Below are 18,219 nucleotides of genomic sequence, written 5' to 3'. Positions count from 1 at the left end.
AATGAGTGTGCCCAAGACGAACTGGGATATGTGGTTTGGTCTCATGGGGAAAACCACAGTTGGACCAGGACTTAGTACGTGACAACACTATGCATTTCCACAGCACCTTTCAACTGAGGGCCACAAAGCATTCTACAAATAGGAATTCATAATCCTTGCCCTTTATACAGCACCCTGGCAGCTAAGCATGAATACGGTAAATAATCATTACAATAGCCCAGTGAGGCAGGTAAGCATCATCCTCACGGGGAAATGAGCCCCAGAAAGGTCAAGTGACCTACGCAAGACCACACAGGAAGTTAGCGGCAGAGATGTAAACAAAACCATGGGGTCCTGAGTCCCACTCCTGCTTCAATCCATTTTTTCTAACTTCATGTGACAAGGCTGCAAACTGTGAGATGTCTAAAATAATCCACGGGAAGAGGAAACGCAGCAGTTGGCTTGAGTGTCCCATTCTCGAGACAAGATGGCAAATTGGAGTTAACCCTTTGGACACTGCCGTCTGTGGGCCTGATTCTGTTCTCGGTGCAGTGTAAATCCAGAGCCACTGTTGAAATGGATGGAGTTACTAGGTGCAATCCAACCAAGTGAGCAGGAACGAATTCTGCGGAGAATAGCAAAACCTGTAACTCCACTAGCAGATACTGGGACGGTGATATTAACATGTGGTGCCTAAGGAGACCGTGACCTTGCCTCCAGATTCAATCCTGAATCAATTTTAGGGCAGGGTGCAGAGGCCTGGACCTCTTGGAGGTGTCGCTGTTTGAATGGAGGCCCTGACCACCCATGAAGGTCTCGTAGCATCCTTTGTAAGAACAGGTCTGTCAGCTCTTGCCAAATCCAATGTGGGAATTGTGTTCTGCCTACCTAACAAACCTCTCCCGTTCCGTCTGGGTAACTTCCTTGGCATGCACCACGCTGCACCACAGAGGTGGCTGCATTTCTGTAGTGGGAGCAACAACAGTAAGTGAGCCTTGTAAATGTAAGGCCATTAATTACTATTTGTATGAACCCAGGCCACTTTTCACTCTCCTAAATAAACTACAGGAGGGGGTTAAAAAAAACCACATTCTTAACATGAAATAGTGCAGCTCGCCTTGCGGCGTATAGTTTTGTACTTCCACTTTGTCGGCACTAGACTTTTAAAGAGGCTTGAGGCAAATTCTGCACTCACCCCAGGGTTGCCAGTCAGTACAGAATTCACTCCATAAAGGCCACTGATCTTGGTTTTCCTTCTGTAGGAGTAAACTAACGTTCCCACACTCTGATAGAAACCTTTGATCTGCACAGATTTAATTAATTACTTATGAATCTCTGGCCATTGTTACTCTGTTTGTCTCAGTGCGTCTCGACCTCCAGTCACTTCACGTAGTGGAATCGCTGAGAAGTGAGCCCAACTAATGGATTCACCAACTTGTTGCTTATGTAACAGGCCTTTTTTTTTTTAAAATAAAACCCACAGAGGTAGCAATAATGAGCCACCATTTAGAACAACTTTAACAGAGGGCTGGAAAGGGGCCAAGACCTTTCCAAATGGAAAGTATTCTCCTAGGGAATCACTGCATCAGATTTCAGACAAGCACTTCCCATTTTTAAATCTCCAATTTCCAGGAACCCATTCAAATGTGTGGTTGGGGGGGGGGGGGGAGGGGGAATAAAAAAAAATTTGAAACTGTGTGATGGGCTGAAAGCATCTGGGTGCAGAGACAGGTTTGCAAGACAGAAATAACTGAAAGAAGGTTGCAGTGTAGTTTTAAGGAATTGTTTGTGAAACAGGCATGACCGCAGCACTGGCAAGACTGTCTACGTGCCACGCTTACAGTGCAAGTAATTGTGCAAAAATGTAAGTGCTTCAGGACAGGGACTACCTCTCTGCTGAGTTTATACAGTGTCTAGCCCAACGGTGCCCTGATCCCTTATCAAGGCCCCAAGGTATTACCCCAATACAAAATGTTAAATACACTTCATTGGGCTCAGAGAAGAGCCGGGGAAAGAGTACAAAACCTGCCTTATAGTGATAGACTGAAGGAGCTCACTCCATTTAGCTTACCAAAGAGAAGGTTAAGGGGCGATGTGATCACAGTCTGTAAGTACTTACCTGGGGAACAAATATGTAATACTGGGCTCTTCAGTCTAGCAGAGAAAGGTGTAACATGATCCAAAGGCTGGAAATTGAATCTAGACACACTGAGATGAGAAATAAGGTGTAAATTTTGAATGGTGAGAGTAATCAATCACTGGAACAACTCACCAAGAGTCATGGGGGATTCTCCATCACCGGCCATGTTTAAATCAAGAGTGGATGTTTTTCTAAAAGAGCTACCCTAGGAATTATTTTGGGGCCGTTCGCTGGCCCATGTTATGTAGGAGGTCAGACTAGAGGATCATAATGGTCCCTTCTGGCCCTGGAAGCTATGAATTCCCATGTTCCAGCTGACCACCCTTTCTTCACTCCAATCCCTCCTTTTAAAAACTTGCCCCTCTTACAAAGCTTTCTGTCCCTGTTCATTGCTTGATGTAGCAGAGTAAGAATGAAATTCACCCCTGTGCAGAGGGCCAGCTGCAGAGCGAGGCACCAGCTAAGTCCTATCTTGAGCACTTAGGTGGAGCATAGGCCCTTGTGTACAGGGCTGACTTTGCCCTAGACCCAATGCTTCATAAGCTCTTATGGGGAGGGATCTATGCTTGTAGACCATGATTGGGGGTGGAGGGGCTGGCTGGGCAATTCCAGGTCATAAACCCAGGCCCTGGGAGTGGATCTGGCTTGTCTGGGACTGTATAGTCTGTATTTGATGCAGTTTTAATTGTTCCCAATTGTGGTACTAGTCCTGCACCCCCTGAGAGTGAAAGGGGAAATGCTTCCCATAGACAGGGCTCCCCTCTGCGAGGCCTCGGAGCGCCCCTAGACCCCAGTGGCAGCCGTGCACTCAGAACTTGGATGCGGCCTGGGATGATGATTATCATTCCATGGACCCGCTTGGCACCAGCCAGAGAGCACGGCTCAGACGGTTCAGTCTGCTGGAAAACAGAAATGCAGCCTCCCTCTGCATGTGAAAACCATTAGGCAACAGCACAGAAGCAACTCATGAGGCAAAACCCGTGAACATTCCCCTATCAACCATACGTGCTGGAGGAACAGTCCGCGCCCGTCCCCACTGCCGGAGATGAGAGGAGGGGGAGGAAAGAGACACCCGCTTTGTGTCACATGCACAGGTGACAATTTTAAAAGCCGACTGGGGGAGTCGGCCACAACACTCTGGTTAATTTCAGAGAGAGAGAAGACAGGGCCAAAGGGGCTACACAACATCTTCCCTCCACGCACATCACAGTACCTTTGCCAGCGTTGATCTAACGCTGGAAAAGCGTTACATGAGTGTGAGGAAGGGGAACATCTGTTTTACTTAAGCCATGCTGGGAAAGGCGAAACAGGATGCCACCCTTGACCACAACCAGCCCCAGCTATAAGACAAGGAGATGAATGGAGAAGTACAGAACAGCCACTTAAACGTTCTTTCAAGTGCCACGAGCCTGCCAGATATAAATAAATAAAAGGAACAATATCTGTCTTCAGATACTAGAGGGGCCCATGTGTTCCTGTCACTACAATAACTTCTGGTGTATCTCCATGGACCCAATGATCTTGGGTTCACAGCAGAGCACCCTTCAAATATCTAGACAGATAATGGACATTTAATTAGGGAACTGCCTGAAGAGATCTCTGAGCCATTAGTAATTATCTCTGAGAAGTCGTGGAGGATGGGAGAGAGACCTGAGGACTGGAATAGGCCAAATATAGTGCCCATCTATAAAAACAGGGAATAAGGACAGCCCAGGAAATTACAGACCAGTCAGCTTACAATACCCGGAAAGATAATGCAGCAAATAATCAAACAATGTTTGTCAGCACTTAAACTGTAATAAGAAACAGTCAATATGGATTTGTCAAGACCAGCCTAATATCCTTCTTTGACAGGGTAGCAAGCTTGTGAATGGGGGGAAGCAGCAGATTTCGTATATTTTCACCATCTTGCATGACAGTCTCATAAACAAACTAGGGAAATATAGCCTAGACAAACCTACTATAAGGTGAGTGCACAACTAGTTGGAAAACCATACTCAGAGGAGTTGTCCATGGCTCACAATTGAGCTGGAAAGGCATATTGAGTGGGGTCTCGCAGGAATCTGTCCTGGGTCCAGTTCTATTCAATATCTTCATAAATGATTTGGATAATGGCATAGAGTGTATATTTATAAAGTTTGCAGACGATACCAAGCCAGGAAGGTTGCAAGTGCTTTGGAGGATAGGATTAAAATTCAGAATGATCTTGACAAACTGGAGAAATGGTGTGAATTAAATAGGATGAAATTCAATATGGACAAATACAAAGTACTCCACTTAGGCGGGAACAATCAGTTGCACAAATACAAAATGGGGAAATAACTGCCTAGGACAGAGCACTACAGAAAATGACCTAAGGGTGTAGTGGATCACAAACTAAATATGGGTAAACAATGTAATATCATTGCAAAAAAAAAAAAAGCAACCATCATTCTGGGATGTATTAACAGGAGTGTTGTAAGCAAGACATGAGAAGTAATTCTTCCACTCCACTCAACACTGATAAGGCCTCAACTGGAGTATTATGTCCAGTTCTGGCTTCACACTTCAGGAAAGATGTAGACAAACTGGAGGAAGTCCAGAGGAAAGCAACAAAAATGATTAAAGGTCTAGAAAACATGACCTATGAGGAAAGATTGAAAAAATTGAGTTTGTTTAGGCTGGAGAAGAGAAGACTGAGGGGGCACTTGATAACAGTTTTCAAGTACATAAAAGGTTGTTACAAGGAGGAGAAGGAGAAATTGTTCTCCTTAGCCTCTGAGGATAGGACAAGAAGTAACATGCTTAAATTGCAGCAAGAGAGATTTAGGTTAGACATCAGGAAAATCTTCCTACCTGTAAGCACTGGAACAATTACCTAGGGAGGTTGTGGAATTTCTGTCAATGAAGGGTTTTTAAGAACAGGTAGACAAACATCTGTCAGTCATAGAATATCAGGGTTGGAAGGGACCTCAGGAGGTCATCTAGTCCAACCCCCTCCTCAAAGCAGGGCCAATCCCCAATTTTTGGCCCAGATCCCTAAATAGCCCCCTCAATGATTGAGCTCACAACCCTGGGTTTAGCAGGCCAATGCTCAAACCACTGAGCTATCCCTCCCCCTTTAGTCAGTGACTATCTGGATAATACTTAATCCTGTCTCAGTGCAAAGGACTGGACTAGATGATTCTACAATGTACCTGTCACCTTGGTCTCTAAATATACAACCCAGGTCCTCTTGCACCCCAAGTGAGAATTGTACTGCTACATCCAAGCATACTCCTGAAGGGACCTGTAAACAGATGCTTTTACCAACCTGATCTAAAACTCCATATACTGCAGATTCAGAAAATCACTTCACTCCCTTCCTAAGGTGTGGCTTTTTGAACAAAGAAATTATCTACACAACATAAAAATTCAGCTCAGACCTTCCCAAACTTGGGTGCTTCTAGGGTTCCTCCTCTGAAACTGCTCAGCCCCCACTCTATATCCTCTCTTCCAAGAGCCAGTCCCATCTCTTGGGGGGCTATGAGCCATTTACCTCAGCAGAACCTACTTAACCCATTCCTAGCAGGATCAACACCTGCTAACAGGATAGGGTGTTTCAGAAAAACAGACCGCTGGTTCTGGAGCCCAAAGAATTTTACAGACAACTAAAGGCCACTGTGGATGGTGCGCAGCATTTTCTGCCCCACCAAAACTGCAAGGCAAGCAGGTGCAAGTCACTGCATACAGAATTTGCTGTAAATGATGCTGTTAGCCTCTCAGTGGTCTGCAAGCCCCCCACCCTTCCAATGAAGACCTTGAGGCAGCTGCAATTGGGGAACCTCTGAGCAACATGAAGCCATACTGGTCAGGTACAGGGAGAGCAAGGGATTGCAGTACATGGGTAGAGAGCTGTTTAACGCCCAAGGCTGGCACAGCAAAGCGGCTGCAAGTCCAAGCAGAATTTCATTAGTGATGTTTGCACGGGGAAACTTGCACAGAGCCCATTTTTCTAGATTCCTGGCTCTAGCCCATCCTGCCAACTCCTCACCGGAAACCCCAATTTCAAAGCAGAAGCAAGTTAGTTTTGTGCCTTAAAAATGACTATTACAGAGAAGGTGGTATCATCATTGGGCCAAATTCTGTCTATTGACTTCAGCAGGCCCCTGTAAGTGAGGACACAATCCAGTCCCCTGTGTCTTAGTTTTTTCTGTGTTTAGATTTCTTCTTTTTCCCACAACGCTGCAAAAAAGACACAAATCTAAGCCAGTGTGAGTCTGTGAAAGAGGCAAAGAATCCTGTGGCACCTTATAGACTAACAGACATATTGGAGCATAAGCTTTCGTGGGTGAATACCCACTTCGTCAGATGCATGTAGTGGAAATTTCCAGAGGCAGGTATAAATATGCAAGCAAGAATCAGGCTAGGGATAACGAGGTTAGTTCAATCAGGAAGGATGAGGCCCTCTTCTAGCAGTTGAGGTGTGAACCCCAAGGGAAGAGAAACTGCTTTTGTAGTGTGAGTTTGGTCACACCTAATCTGTAGCTCTCTGCCCAAAGGGTAGAGGAGGTTGTGTCTTTGCATGAACACTTTTCAAATTATCCCAGTTCCGATACTCAAAACCTGAAAACTCCAACCAAGGTATGCGTTTGGTTCCATAGGTGCTGGAACTGGGGGTACGGCAGCACCCCCTGGCGTGAAGTGGTTTCCATCATATCCAGGGTTCACAGTTTGGTTCAATGGCTCTCAGCACCCGCCCTATACACATTGTTCCAGCGCCCTTGTTTGGTTCCCATTATAGCGTGTACCCTCAATACAAAAACATTACTCAGACGCTAGCAGGCTCTAGCCTAGAACACAGGTGTAGCGTTTGGGTTTTCTGTCCCAGTTCCCTAACAGTAACTGGAATGTAATCCGACAAGGAATGGTGACTTGAACGCAATTTGAGATGGGTAAGACAGTTATGAGTTCCTGGCACGGGGTTTCGAAGCGTCTTCCATCATGAGTGGTTGGTTTGTTTGTTTGTTTTTTCTGAATGGTCTTAGCTTGCAAAAGTCTGTTCAGCAGATTCTGTCATGTTATTGCCAAAGTCAGCCAGTCCAGTATCTCCCATCCCATGATGACACACGCTAACTTGCTTTTCTTAGGCTACTAAGTCTGTTCCTGTCCTGAATTCCATATTGTGCAGCCAGAAGTTCCCTGCCCTTCCCGTTTTGGTAAACTTTGTTTAAATCATGCTTTTGGGATGGGAAAAACAAAGGTCAACTTCTATGATGCCTTTCAGCTTGAGAGATCCCATAGCTATTTACAAGTTATCTCCCCACTCCTGCAACTGGCTCCATCCATGTGGGCCCCTGGCTCCCTCCGCAGCCCATAGCTTCTGACGTGTCCCACCCCAGAGGAGGCTGCTACTGCTTTGCTAGCACACACCGGTGCTATGCTGAAGTTGAGGACAGGAAGTGAAGAATGCTGAATCGGTTGAAACCTGAGTGGGGATTTCAGGGAGGCGGCCTGTATAAACCGAATCGGTATTACAGCATGTTACCATGGTTACCATCCCTGCTCTTACCACACACAGTCCACACCTCCTTTTTCATCTCTGCCCAAAAATGGCACTGATACAAACCAGTGCACTGTCGCACCAGGCTGAGTACTGGCACAGAAGAGTGTTACCTAATAAATTAAAACCATTCTGTGCCATACACGGGACTTTCCTGGGCTCTCATGCTATCTAAGTACTGGCCAGGTCTGGTGCTACTTAGCTTCTGAGATATGAGACCACAACTGATGGTAGTCTGTCTTTTCTGCTAACCTCTTCATTACAGGGTTAATAGTCTGATTGGGAGGAAATGTACCTACCTAGAAAGTAATGTTTATTTCTATTTTAAAATCCATCAGCTGCATGTCTCTTAAAATTGATTAATACAAAAACAAACAAAAAATTCTGGTTTCTAGTCATGGTTTCTGCAATTTTACCACAAGAAATGCTATCCGTGGCTATACTGGAAATTGCAAATGCTGTTTCTGATGACCATATTCTTTAAATCCGTTTTTAAGATTTTAACCTTTTTTGTTGTTTGTTTTGTTGCCCTTTACCACTCCGTTTTTGGTTTGCAATGCATTGTGAAATATTTATACCTCGCATGTAGTCTTGCTGAAGCTAAACTGGAATTTATTATCAGTATCTTAGGGCTGGTCTATACTAGACAATTAGATCAACCTAGCTACAGCACTCAGTGGTGTGAAAAATCCACACCCCTGAGTGATGTAGTTAAGACAGCCTAAGGGGGTATGTCTACACGACAAAATTATGTCGACCTAAGTTACGTTGGCATACAGCTGCTGCAGTAATTAAATCGCTTTTGCATGTCCACACTACACTCTTCGTGTCGGCGGTGCACAGCCTCAGCTGGAGCTCTTGTACCAACTCTACTGTCAGTGTGGGCCATTTTGGGATGGCTTCTGAAAGCCAATAACAGTCAATGTAAGCAACGCCGTGTCTACACTGACATTGCATTGACCTAACTACATCAACATTGACTCGGCAGTGCTCGAGGAGGTGGAGTTACTAAGTCGGCGTAGTGGGATGATTATGTCAGTGGGAGCGAAATTTTAGTGTGGCTGTTTCCATAGTTAGGGCGACGTAAGCTGCCTTGTGTCAACCTAACTCTGTAGTATAGACCAGGCCTAAGTCCCCATGTAGACAGTGCTAAGTTGATGTAAGAATTCTTCCGACAATCTAGCTACTGCTTCTTGAGGAGATGGATTACCTACACCAATGGGAGAATCTCTCCCCTCGGGGTAGGTAGCGTCTACACTGAAGCGTTACAGTTGCTGGGCCACGGTAGTCTTTCAAGTGTATGCAAGCCCTTAGTAAAAAGAGCCCTTAATATGAAAACCTAGCTAGCCTTCTCCTGAATGTGAATGTCGTTTATGAGAAGAAAGGTCTAATTCAAAAGTCTCATCCTCTTTGTGGACCAGCCACTAAAGGGGAATGTGACCTGCTCTGTACAAGCATGTTATGCTAGGCAAGGGGAGGAGGTGTTGGGGGTGGGGGGGGGGGAGTCAATAGAACTGAGGTTGATCTGGCCCTCAGGTCTTTGAAGTTGACTGGAGCAAGTCCATAGATAGGTGATGGGGAAGCGGCGTTAAATAAGGATAATGCGTCCATAAAGAAGCAGGACAGGGCCTGGAGAAGTAGAAGAGGGGCAACGCAGAAATGCAATATGGAAAACAATGTGGGGAAAATAATTCACACTGAGATAAAACAAGGAATGCCACTCGGCTACAAACAGGGAGCAAAGCATTAACAGGTGACTTTTTAAAAATCGCTTGATTCAAATGTAAGATTAAAACCAGCAAAGATTCCCATGGTGTGAGAGCAGAACGAAAGCAGCTGAACAAATCTTGCTTGCCTTACTCATGTGAGTAGACTACCAATGGGCCAACTTGCCTGAATAGTGGTTTGGGATTGGGCCCACGCTGTCACTTCAAAATGCAAAAGCAAGAAGGAGCTGCGTTAAAGAGGAATAAGCTATACAATTAGTTCTAAAATGAAGGAAGTGACAAAAGGAAAATGAATTGCAGAAGGAAGGAGAAAAACAGAATTAATGACACAAAAGCAAAACCCCTTCTAAACACCACCTGGATTTCAGGATAACTCAGCCACATGAATTGTACAAAGATAAGGCATTCCCTCACACTCACCCTACAAAGTTACCTTGTCCCCATTATCCCTCCCAACAGAACGTTGGAAGGAATGATTAGCTGGTCAAGAAATTATTTAGCACAATCATTTTAAAACAATGAACACGGAGCAAGTCCCACAGCTGGATTTATTTTAACGGTGTTAAAATTCTATTTCTTAATTCTTTAAATGTATAGGAGCAAAACACCATCAGGTACCTCCAAAGCCTCTTCCCAAACACTGATAAATGCTTAGGACCTGATCCTGCATTACTGAATTGCAGCAGAACTGGGTCTCTAGGGAGCTCTGTATTCACTCACCCACTTGGGGTGTCTAGCTGTGGTTTCTTAGTTTGTCTCCTTAAATTATTGCTCTTGTTCACATTTGGTTGCACTGAATTACTAAGTGCAAATTCTTAAATGGTTGGGCAGGAGTCTAGGGAGGCAAGAGACTTCTCTGTCGCTCCAGTTTCTACATGGCAGCTTGGGAAATTCTCTAAGCAAATACACGGAAACCGCTATAATGTGATCTCTCAGACGGACAGTGTTTCCCCCAAACAGTAGGTGGTGGTTGTTATGAAAATGCTCTCCGCCAGCAGCAGACAAAAAGCCAAAGTTAGTCGTCAGAATAAAAAGCCAACAAACATTTAAGATACAGGGGTAATTTGTCTGAAACCTCTGGAAGGAGAGTAGCAAACTCTGTAGTCCACTGTAGGGCATTGCCTTAAACAAAGCCGACATTACACTGCCACCTCACTAATAATATCTTAGCTCACTGGCATCAAATCATGCACTACATAATCCCTACCTTGTTCAATGTGTTACACGTGACATATTTTCCTGATGTACCTCATGCATTTTTTGTCCTTTCAATAGACTGAGTTCATTTTGATTTTAATTAATTTTATCCCTGCACCTCAACCTGTGTGCGCGCGCTCACTCTCTCTCTCTCTCTTTTTTTTTTCTTCTTCATTAAAAAAAGTCTTTCTCTGGAAAAAAAAGAAAACCAGAACCTCAAGTGTAGATGGAGATAAGGATGCTTATTTGAGTGAGATTCAGGTTTTTCATGACTGAAGTAGGGATGTTTTGGTTTTGTGGACCGGCTGCTTTTGTACAGAGAGTGTTTTGCTACTGCTGCTTTGTTTTAATTGGATTTCATTTTTCATTATCTGTCAAGCATGACTTGAATCTTGGATAGGAATTTCTTATATTTATATGTTGAAATAGAAATAAACAAATTCCATTAATGACTGGGAGACCTACTGAAACTTACCAAGTCATGCAAATAACTGAGTTAGGAAACACAAAAAATATATGTTCCTGCATCTTAAAATACATTTATACTGCCAGGGTTTGCTTAGATTATTCGTTAGGCAACATAAAAATAGGGACTGCTGACACATCCCCCTATAATAAGTAGTGTTAAATTAGTAATACAGGTCCCAATTCTGCAAAGATTTAACGCACATCAGTAACTCTACATGCCTAAACCATCTCACTGAAGCAATGGAACTACTGAAATGTACCTGTCGGCAGGTTTGGGCCAATAATTTGTAAGAGCAACAGCAAGCCCTTACTGCAGCATTCTGATAGTGCTATCGCCCACGAACTACTACTATTATGGATTACTGAAGAACAAATACATGAGTTTCTACTGAACATGTTTAGTCTTGAGAAAAGGAGATCTGATAACGGTCTTCAAATACGTTGAGGGCTGTTTATAAAGAGGACAGTGAAAAATTGTTCTCCCTCTCCACTGAAAGTAGGACAAGAAGCGATGGGCTTAATTTGCAGCAAGGGAGATTTAGGTCAGACATTAGGAAAAACTTTCTAACTGTAAGGGTAGTGAAACTCTTAAATAATCTTCCAGCGGAGGTTGTGGAATCCCTGTCACTGGAGGCTTTTAAGAACCAGTTGGACAAACGCTTGTCAGGGATGGCCTAGGTTTTCTTGGTCCTGCCTCAGTGCAGGGGGCTGGACTAGCTCCTTTCCAGACCAACATTTCTATGAACAAGATTCTAATCCCTCTGTTTAAAAAAAGAGTCACTAAGATACTCCAGAGGTGTCAGAAATAGTAAATATTCACAGGGGAAAGAAAAACAAGTCTCCGATCTCAGCTGAAATCTAAATCAGGATTATCTGTTTCACCAAAGATCTAATATCCTAAACAAAAAGTTTGCATAAATCCACAACCAATGGGAGAAGAACACTTTAAGATATTATCGGAATTCCTCTCAATGGGGATGAATGTACAAAACGGCCAGGGTTGCCACTTGAAAACTCTTGCTTTTAAAGTACCTTTTTACGTTAAGGACTGAAGATGATCAATTTGCACATAGCCTTTCCTCTTACGTTTGTTTAGACATTTAATATTAGATGCCTTCAAGTTATTTACCTTACAGGGTGACAAATTTTGATTTGATGTTGCTATTAAATGGAACAGGAGACTGCTTTCATCTAGGTATGCAGCCTATATTTCTGGCAGTACTTGTTTTCCTTGGTGATTCTTTGGATGTGGCATTTCTCCTGTATTCGTGGTAACCGTTCCCTCAGTGTTTGCAATTTTGAATAAGAAAATGCTGCGTCTGCTACGCTGGCCAAAAGGTTTTTTCACGAGCATTCCTATCCTAGACTCCGATTCTACACTTGCACACACGTAATCACATTGACTTCAGTGGACTGCTAATATGTGCCTAACTGCTCAACTGAGGACTTCATCACCAAGGTGTTATCGTTCCTTCAGGGTTCATAGTTGCTGAACCGTACTGCTTTCATGCAGGTTGATGCAGCTGCATTTTGTGTTTAAAAATTTATTTATACAACTTTTTTCTTATTACAAAATATCACTGCAAGCCATTACCTGAGAATAGGTAGCAGAATATTTAAGACCAACTGCCTTATCTGTCAATAAATGCAGCACATAATGGTTAGGTTGTAGAGTTTCCCTCCTATCTTGTGGGGTGAAAAGATGTGGGGCTAAATGCACCCCTGGAGTAACTCAACTCTTATAGATCTTATCATACAATTGTGACACCTATAATTACATGTTCATGCTTTCTCCCCATTAGAAGATCAAATAGGGTAGCAATCTTTCTACACTGTATCTTCCTGTATTTCCTGTCCAAATTCTGCAGTGCATTCCCAGAGGAGGGGCACAACTTCACCACAACTTATTCCAAGAGACCAAGTATTAAAAACACATACTTTGATCCCCAACAGAGCCTTTACTGTGCATCCTGAATGATCCATAGCCTGCCAAAGATCCCTTTGCAAATTCAGATATAGCTAAAATTTGTGAATTCCAAAGAAGGTTCTTCTTCTTGTGAACCATTCACATTAATAGGGCTGTAAAACCAATAATTTCACATAAATTAAAATAGGAAAAATCCTGCTGCTAATAACATTACCCTGAGTTATCAGTGTGCTTGCTCCAGTAGAATGTATAACACACTTTGAGTATTTAAGTTAGATGTCCAGTAGCTCTTGTATATATTAAGGGCCCATCCTAATTGTTAGGTGGTAAAAGCACCCTGAACACTGCTGAACAATAATTAGCTGTCTTAAGCACTCACTCGTAAAATTAGTAATACCCATAAAGCCACCACAATAACCCCAACTCGGTTTAGAAGGCTTGAACTGAAGTTCCAGTGACACTCTTAATCCTCATCACTGTCTTCAGAAGGCTTTTAAAGATCCTTATGGGAAGAGGCCAATTTTATACACCGCTTGTTTTGTCCAAAGCAAAATTAAATTTGCAGAGTCTCTGCCACAAATGTCTAACTCTGCCTATTGCGCAGCTCGCGCAACCAGTAAATAAATAAAAATGAATCTTGCCCAGTTGAGGGATTTCTGCAAAATTCACTTTCTGCTTTATTTTAAGAAATAAATGTAAAAACTTAGCAAGATGTACAACTTTGAGGAACATGTTTTTATGTTCTAGGGCCAGAGTATATTTCTACAATTTAAATCGCCCAGGAAAAGAAACACTTAATAGTCTAATTTTGTTGTACGAAAAGACTTAAAACTCACCTCCACTCTGAGATGAAAAGCTGTCGTTCTCTCTGAAGCTACTCTAGGTCTGTCCCCCTGATCCACATTATAATGTTTTCAAAGGTATTTGTGATGGATTTTTTTTTATTAAAAAAGTACAAAGGTTTCCGAATACTGCACACTTCACGGGATTGCCAGTAGAATTATGCAAAACAATGGCCTTTTAAAACTTCACAGATTTAAAAATTATTGTTAAGCGACACTAACACTAAAGCTGACATTTACCTTATTGCAATATCAATAGGATGTGGATAAACTGAAACTTTCTTACTGCACAGGGAAATATCATTTAGGTGGCTGTTTCCTTTTCAACAAAACCTATGAGAGGGTTTTGTTCCCTGAAGAACAGAAAAGTTATTCCCTAAAGTTTTATCTATGTAGGACAACTACTGATTTGAACTCACCCATTAAAAGAAAAAATAACAATTCCCACAGCTCCTCTTCAGCCTGTTAAATAAACCTGCTATTCTAACCTTTTTAACTGACCGAACCGTTCTAGGGATCAGCCAGATTCTTTTTTAATACACTCGACTTGGTCATTAATGTCATTGAATCTAAAGCCAGTTAGAAACATACTAATCACCTTGCTTTGCTGCTATTTCTCTCTAGAAGTTTTGATCAAACATTTGAATTGTCTTTGTATCTGCCCCTGACGCAGCCAATGCTCGAACCATGGCCATGGGGTTCCATTTACAGATCGGGCCCTCACTCTGTAACGTCCACTGGGGTTCTCTGAAACCCACTGCACGCCTCTCTGCCCCAGCCCAGAGCAAAAGGGAACAGCCTGTTCTTTTCCTCTAACATACCAGGGAACACCTTAAAAGCTTGGCATGACCATAACACTTTTATTCGGGATCCTGGTAGAAGCCTACGGGCCTGAGCTAGCAAAGATTTGCAAATTTTGCGCACCACTTAAAATGCAAAAAGTTGAGCACATGCAGGAGTCTTTGCAAGGATCTAAGCCTACAGTCGCAAGGCAGTTACTTGATTCTGTCAACACTTATGAATGTGAGTAACTTTATGTATGTTCGCCCTGGTTGTGGGTGTCATCAGCAAAGTTACACATGTAACATAGGACATGAGGGGGCCTCCTAGGTCATCAAATCCAGTATCCTGCTACTGCTGGCAGCCCTGTTACTTACACACAAGTAACAGAATTCACATGAGTTGTCCCACTGAAGCCATTGTATGAAGTTATATGCAGGATTGGACTGCCTTCATTTACAGATGCTGGAGTTGTTCCCTTTTGATTCCTCCACCAGGCCACTGTATCATTCTTAGTTAAATCACAAACTTCAGTAAGTACAGTTCTGCACACATTCCAATTCTTGCAAGGTCTAGTTCAAAGCAATCCTCCCTTGATTTTTCCATATTTGCCTCCGCTGTCATACATATGATCTGTGTCTCAGCATAAACCACAGCAAGTTTTATTGCTACAAAACCCCCACTGCAAGACAAGGAAAACTACTGCTGGAAAGAAAGTTAACTAAAACCGCCAGAGCACCTCCAAATTCTTCAAGGTGAGATTTCAGGACCCAGCTCGCTTGGAAAGATCCCAGCCCCGCTGCGGGGCGGGGCGGGGGGGGGGGGGGGGGGTTTGCTAGCGGTCACAGGTTTAAAACAAAATTATTCCTCCGTGGAAGGAAATCGTACGCCTCCTGCAGTCTAGCTCTCAGCCCTGGCTTTCAGTGCCAGGCTAGTGCCAGCGGCAGCTTTGGTTGTAAACAAAAGGTCAGTGGTACCCTCGCATTTCTCGTCCTTCGACAACAACAAAGCAAGGCAGCCGCTAGCGCCTGCGGGGGACAGAGGAGGGGGAGAGCCGCCTTTCACCCCCCACACACACACACCCCCAATGCCTGGGGGTGAATGCGGCTCCCCGAGCCTAGCCACGTCCCGGCAAGCACAGAGCAGAGCGGTGAGTGCGTTTCATGAGCAACCTGAGAGCCGCAGGCGGCTCGGCCCGGCTGGTGCATGGGTGGGTGACCCCCCACCCCAAGGACCCTCCCGGTCCCCGCGCGCCCTGGGCGCCCCTCCCCGTGCGCCCTGGGCGCAGCCGGACTTACAGAGCGGTGGCTGCCGGCGGGACGCCGCTCCCCGGGCGCTGCTCCAGCCCCCGCGAGGAGCAGTTCACCAGGCAGGAGCCCGGGGCCCTGCCGCCGGCGCAGGTACAGCTGGGGCCGCAGGGCTGGCAGCTCTGGGCGGGGGGGGCCCCGGCCGCGGCCAGCCCCCCGCACAGCAGACAGCAGAGCAGGCACCAGCCCGAGACGGGGAGCCCGGCCGAGGGGACGCCATGTTTGCGCCGTGATCCAGTGTGTCCATTTCCAAAAGGCATCGCTCACTGCGGGCAGGGCATGGCCCCGGCCCGCCGATCCCCCCGGCCCGGACAGCCCCGGGCCCGGGACGCGCTGGGCTCAGCACCGGCCGGCCCGCTGCATGGCCCCTGCCTGGGCTCAGCGGCCCCGACGCATCGCGCTCCTCCTGCCGGGGCTCGGGCTGCGCGCTGTGTCCTGCCCGCCGCCGCCGCGCTTGGCCTGGGACGCGGCTAGGGCTCCTCCTCCCGCCGCCCGGCCCGCCGCGCCAGCATCCTCCTCCGCCCTGACAGCTGGAGCCCAGCGCCCCGCGGCTCTGCCCGGGGCCTGCCGCCAGCTCCCCGCTCCGCCCTGGCGCTCCGCCCTCCGCCCGGCTGCGGGCAGGCAAGCCAGGCCCCTCGGCGGCCAGGGCTGCTCCGAGCCCCAGCGCAGCCCCCGCTGGCCCCTCTCCTGCGGGAGCTCAGCGCCAGCGCTCCACGGCTGCTGCACGCCCGGAAAGTTTCCTTCTCCTCTGCCAGGGAAGAGGGAAAGAGAGGGAGAGAGAAGCGGCTCTGCCCCGCGGTGCTGTGCCCCGCAGATCCCGTCTCTCCTGTAGGCTCCACAAACCCAGGCCTTCGCTGTAAGAACTAGACACGCACACTTCCCTGTCTCCCCTGAAAGGCAAGCAGGCCGGGAGCCAGAAGACCTGGAGCCTACTCTCTTAGGATGTTGTGATGCAGCCCCTGCAGCCCATCACCTGGGCAGCCGAATGCTTACCATCCACCATAGATTGGCAAGAGCCAGGGGCCTAGAAGAGTTCAGGGAATCTGTGGCCCTTCTCCCTTTTTCCTGGTGTAGATGCACTGGTCGGGTAGGTGGGTAGGGCTTGGGCTGGCTAAAAGCCCCAAACTTCCATTTTTACCCTGAGCGTGCAACTGACTGGACCCACCCATGACCAGCCGTACACTCGGATTTGGAAGGCATTTGGCAGATGACTCCACGGAGATGATGTCCATTCTAAAGGGCACCGTCAGTCCTCTCATGCAAAACTCACACTGACTTCATCCGGGGTGCTAGGACAGCATGTGTCAGAGCTCTGCAACTCATTAGGCATTTCCAGCCTCGTCGTCTGGAAGCAGGGCTCAGCTCTGCATGGAGGTGGTGAAATGGAAGGGCGTTCCCTTGCTCAACGCTCTGTCTGAAATGCCGATGACAAAATAATGCAGAGGTTTGAACACAATTTACGTTTTGCTGCTCATTAACGTAGCAGCTAGAAACAGTTGGGGACTGGCTGGCCCAGGGTATTAACAACTAAATAGACTTCTCAGTGCTGGGTCACTGGTTCAAATTCAGCCCAAGTCAGTTGGAACTGACCCCGGTCAGCATCTGATGGCTGTACAATGACCTGTAGGACTCACGCCCGTTCCTAGCGGCACTCAGGGCCTCCATTTAAACAAACAAACCAACCCCGAAACATAGCGCTAATTATCACCATGAAGGTGGTGGCTGCACAAAGCTGAGGAAACTGAACTATCGCCATATCTCTGAGGATCAGCTTGCCAGAAAAACGGTGAAGCACCTATTTGGTAGCTCTCCAGGGCTGTCAATGCCAGCCCAATTCAAAGCACGTCCTTCTAGTGCCCTCATGTGATGTGGGGTTGTAGGCCTAATCTTTTGTATGGTGGTAAAACAAAGAGGAAGTCCTAGGTGTCAGAGTCTGGCGGGATACAAGAAAGCCTGCATAACGCAGAGAAGGAAACTCTAGCTACTGGGACAGCTCTTCTTGTTCCGTGCCAGAGCGCTCACTCTGGAAACTGGAATCCTTAGTCCCAGTCCAGCCCAGCAGGGATTTCTCGCTGTAAACATAACAAATGTGTATGTTTGTTGTAGTCTCTTTGAGAGAGGTCAGCACATGGCACTAGCTCACAACCTGAGGAAGCCTGCCTGACCCAGGAAAAGAAAGAGGAGACTTAGCAAGTATCTGTGGTGTCTTCCACAGGGTCACAATGCTTCGGAACACAAGTAGCATGTGCAGGCTTGATGGGGCAGCAGGGAGGGCAGACAGCAGCCTCTGTGGGAAGTGCAGGAAGGGAACTGCAGAATCATGGACCTAGG

At 46.0% G+C, this 18,219-nt stretch overlaps 1 protein-coding gene across 1 annotated transcript in view; it reads right to left on the bottom strand.

Moving 5' to 3' along the window:
* The window catches only part of PKD1 (polycystin 1, transient receptor potential channel interacting), a 140,226-nt gene extending 124,078 nt beyond the window's left edge, over nt 1–16,148 (bottom strand). Inside the window, exon 1 of the mRNA XM_074965012.1 lies at nt 15,880–16,148. Coding sequence (XP_074821113.1) covers nt 15,880–16,148 — 269 coding nt within the window. The remainder of the gene's footprint in view (nt 1–15,879) is intronic.
* Nucleotides 16,149–18,219: the final 2,071 nt, after the last annotated feature.

Source organism: Natator depressus, chromosome 10, assembly GCF_965152275.1.
Source record: "Natator depressus isolate rNatDep1 chromosome 10, rNatDep2.hap1, whole genome shotgun sequence".
NCBI lineage: Eukaryota > Metazoa > Chordata > Testudines > Cheloniidae > Natator > Natator depressus.
Note: the sequence above shows the minus strand (reverse complement) of the source record. Positions and strands in the feature narration are given on the sequence as shown.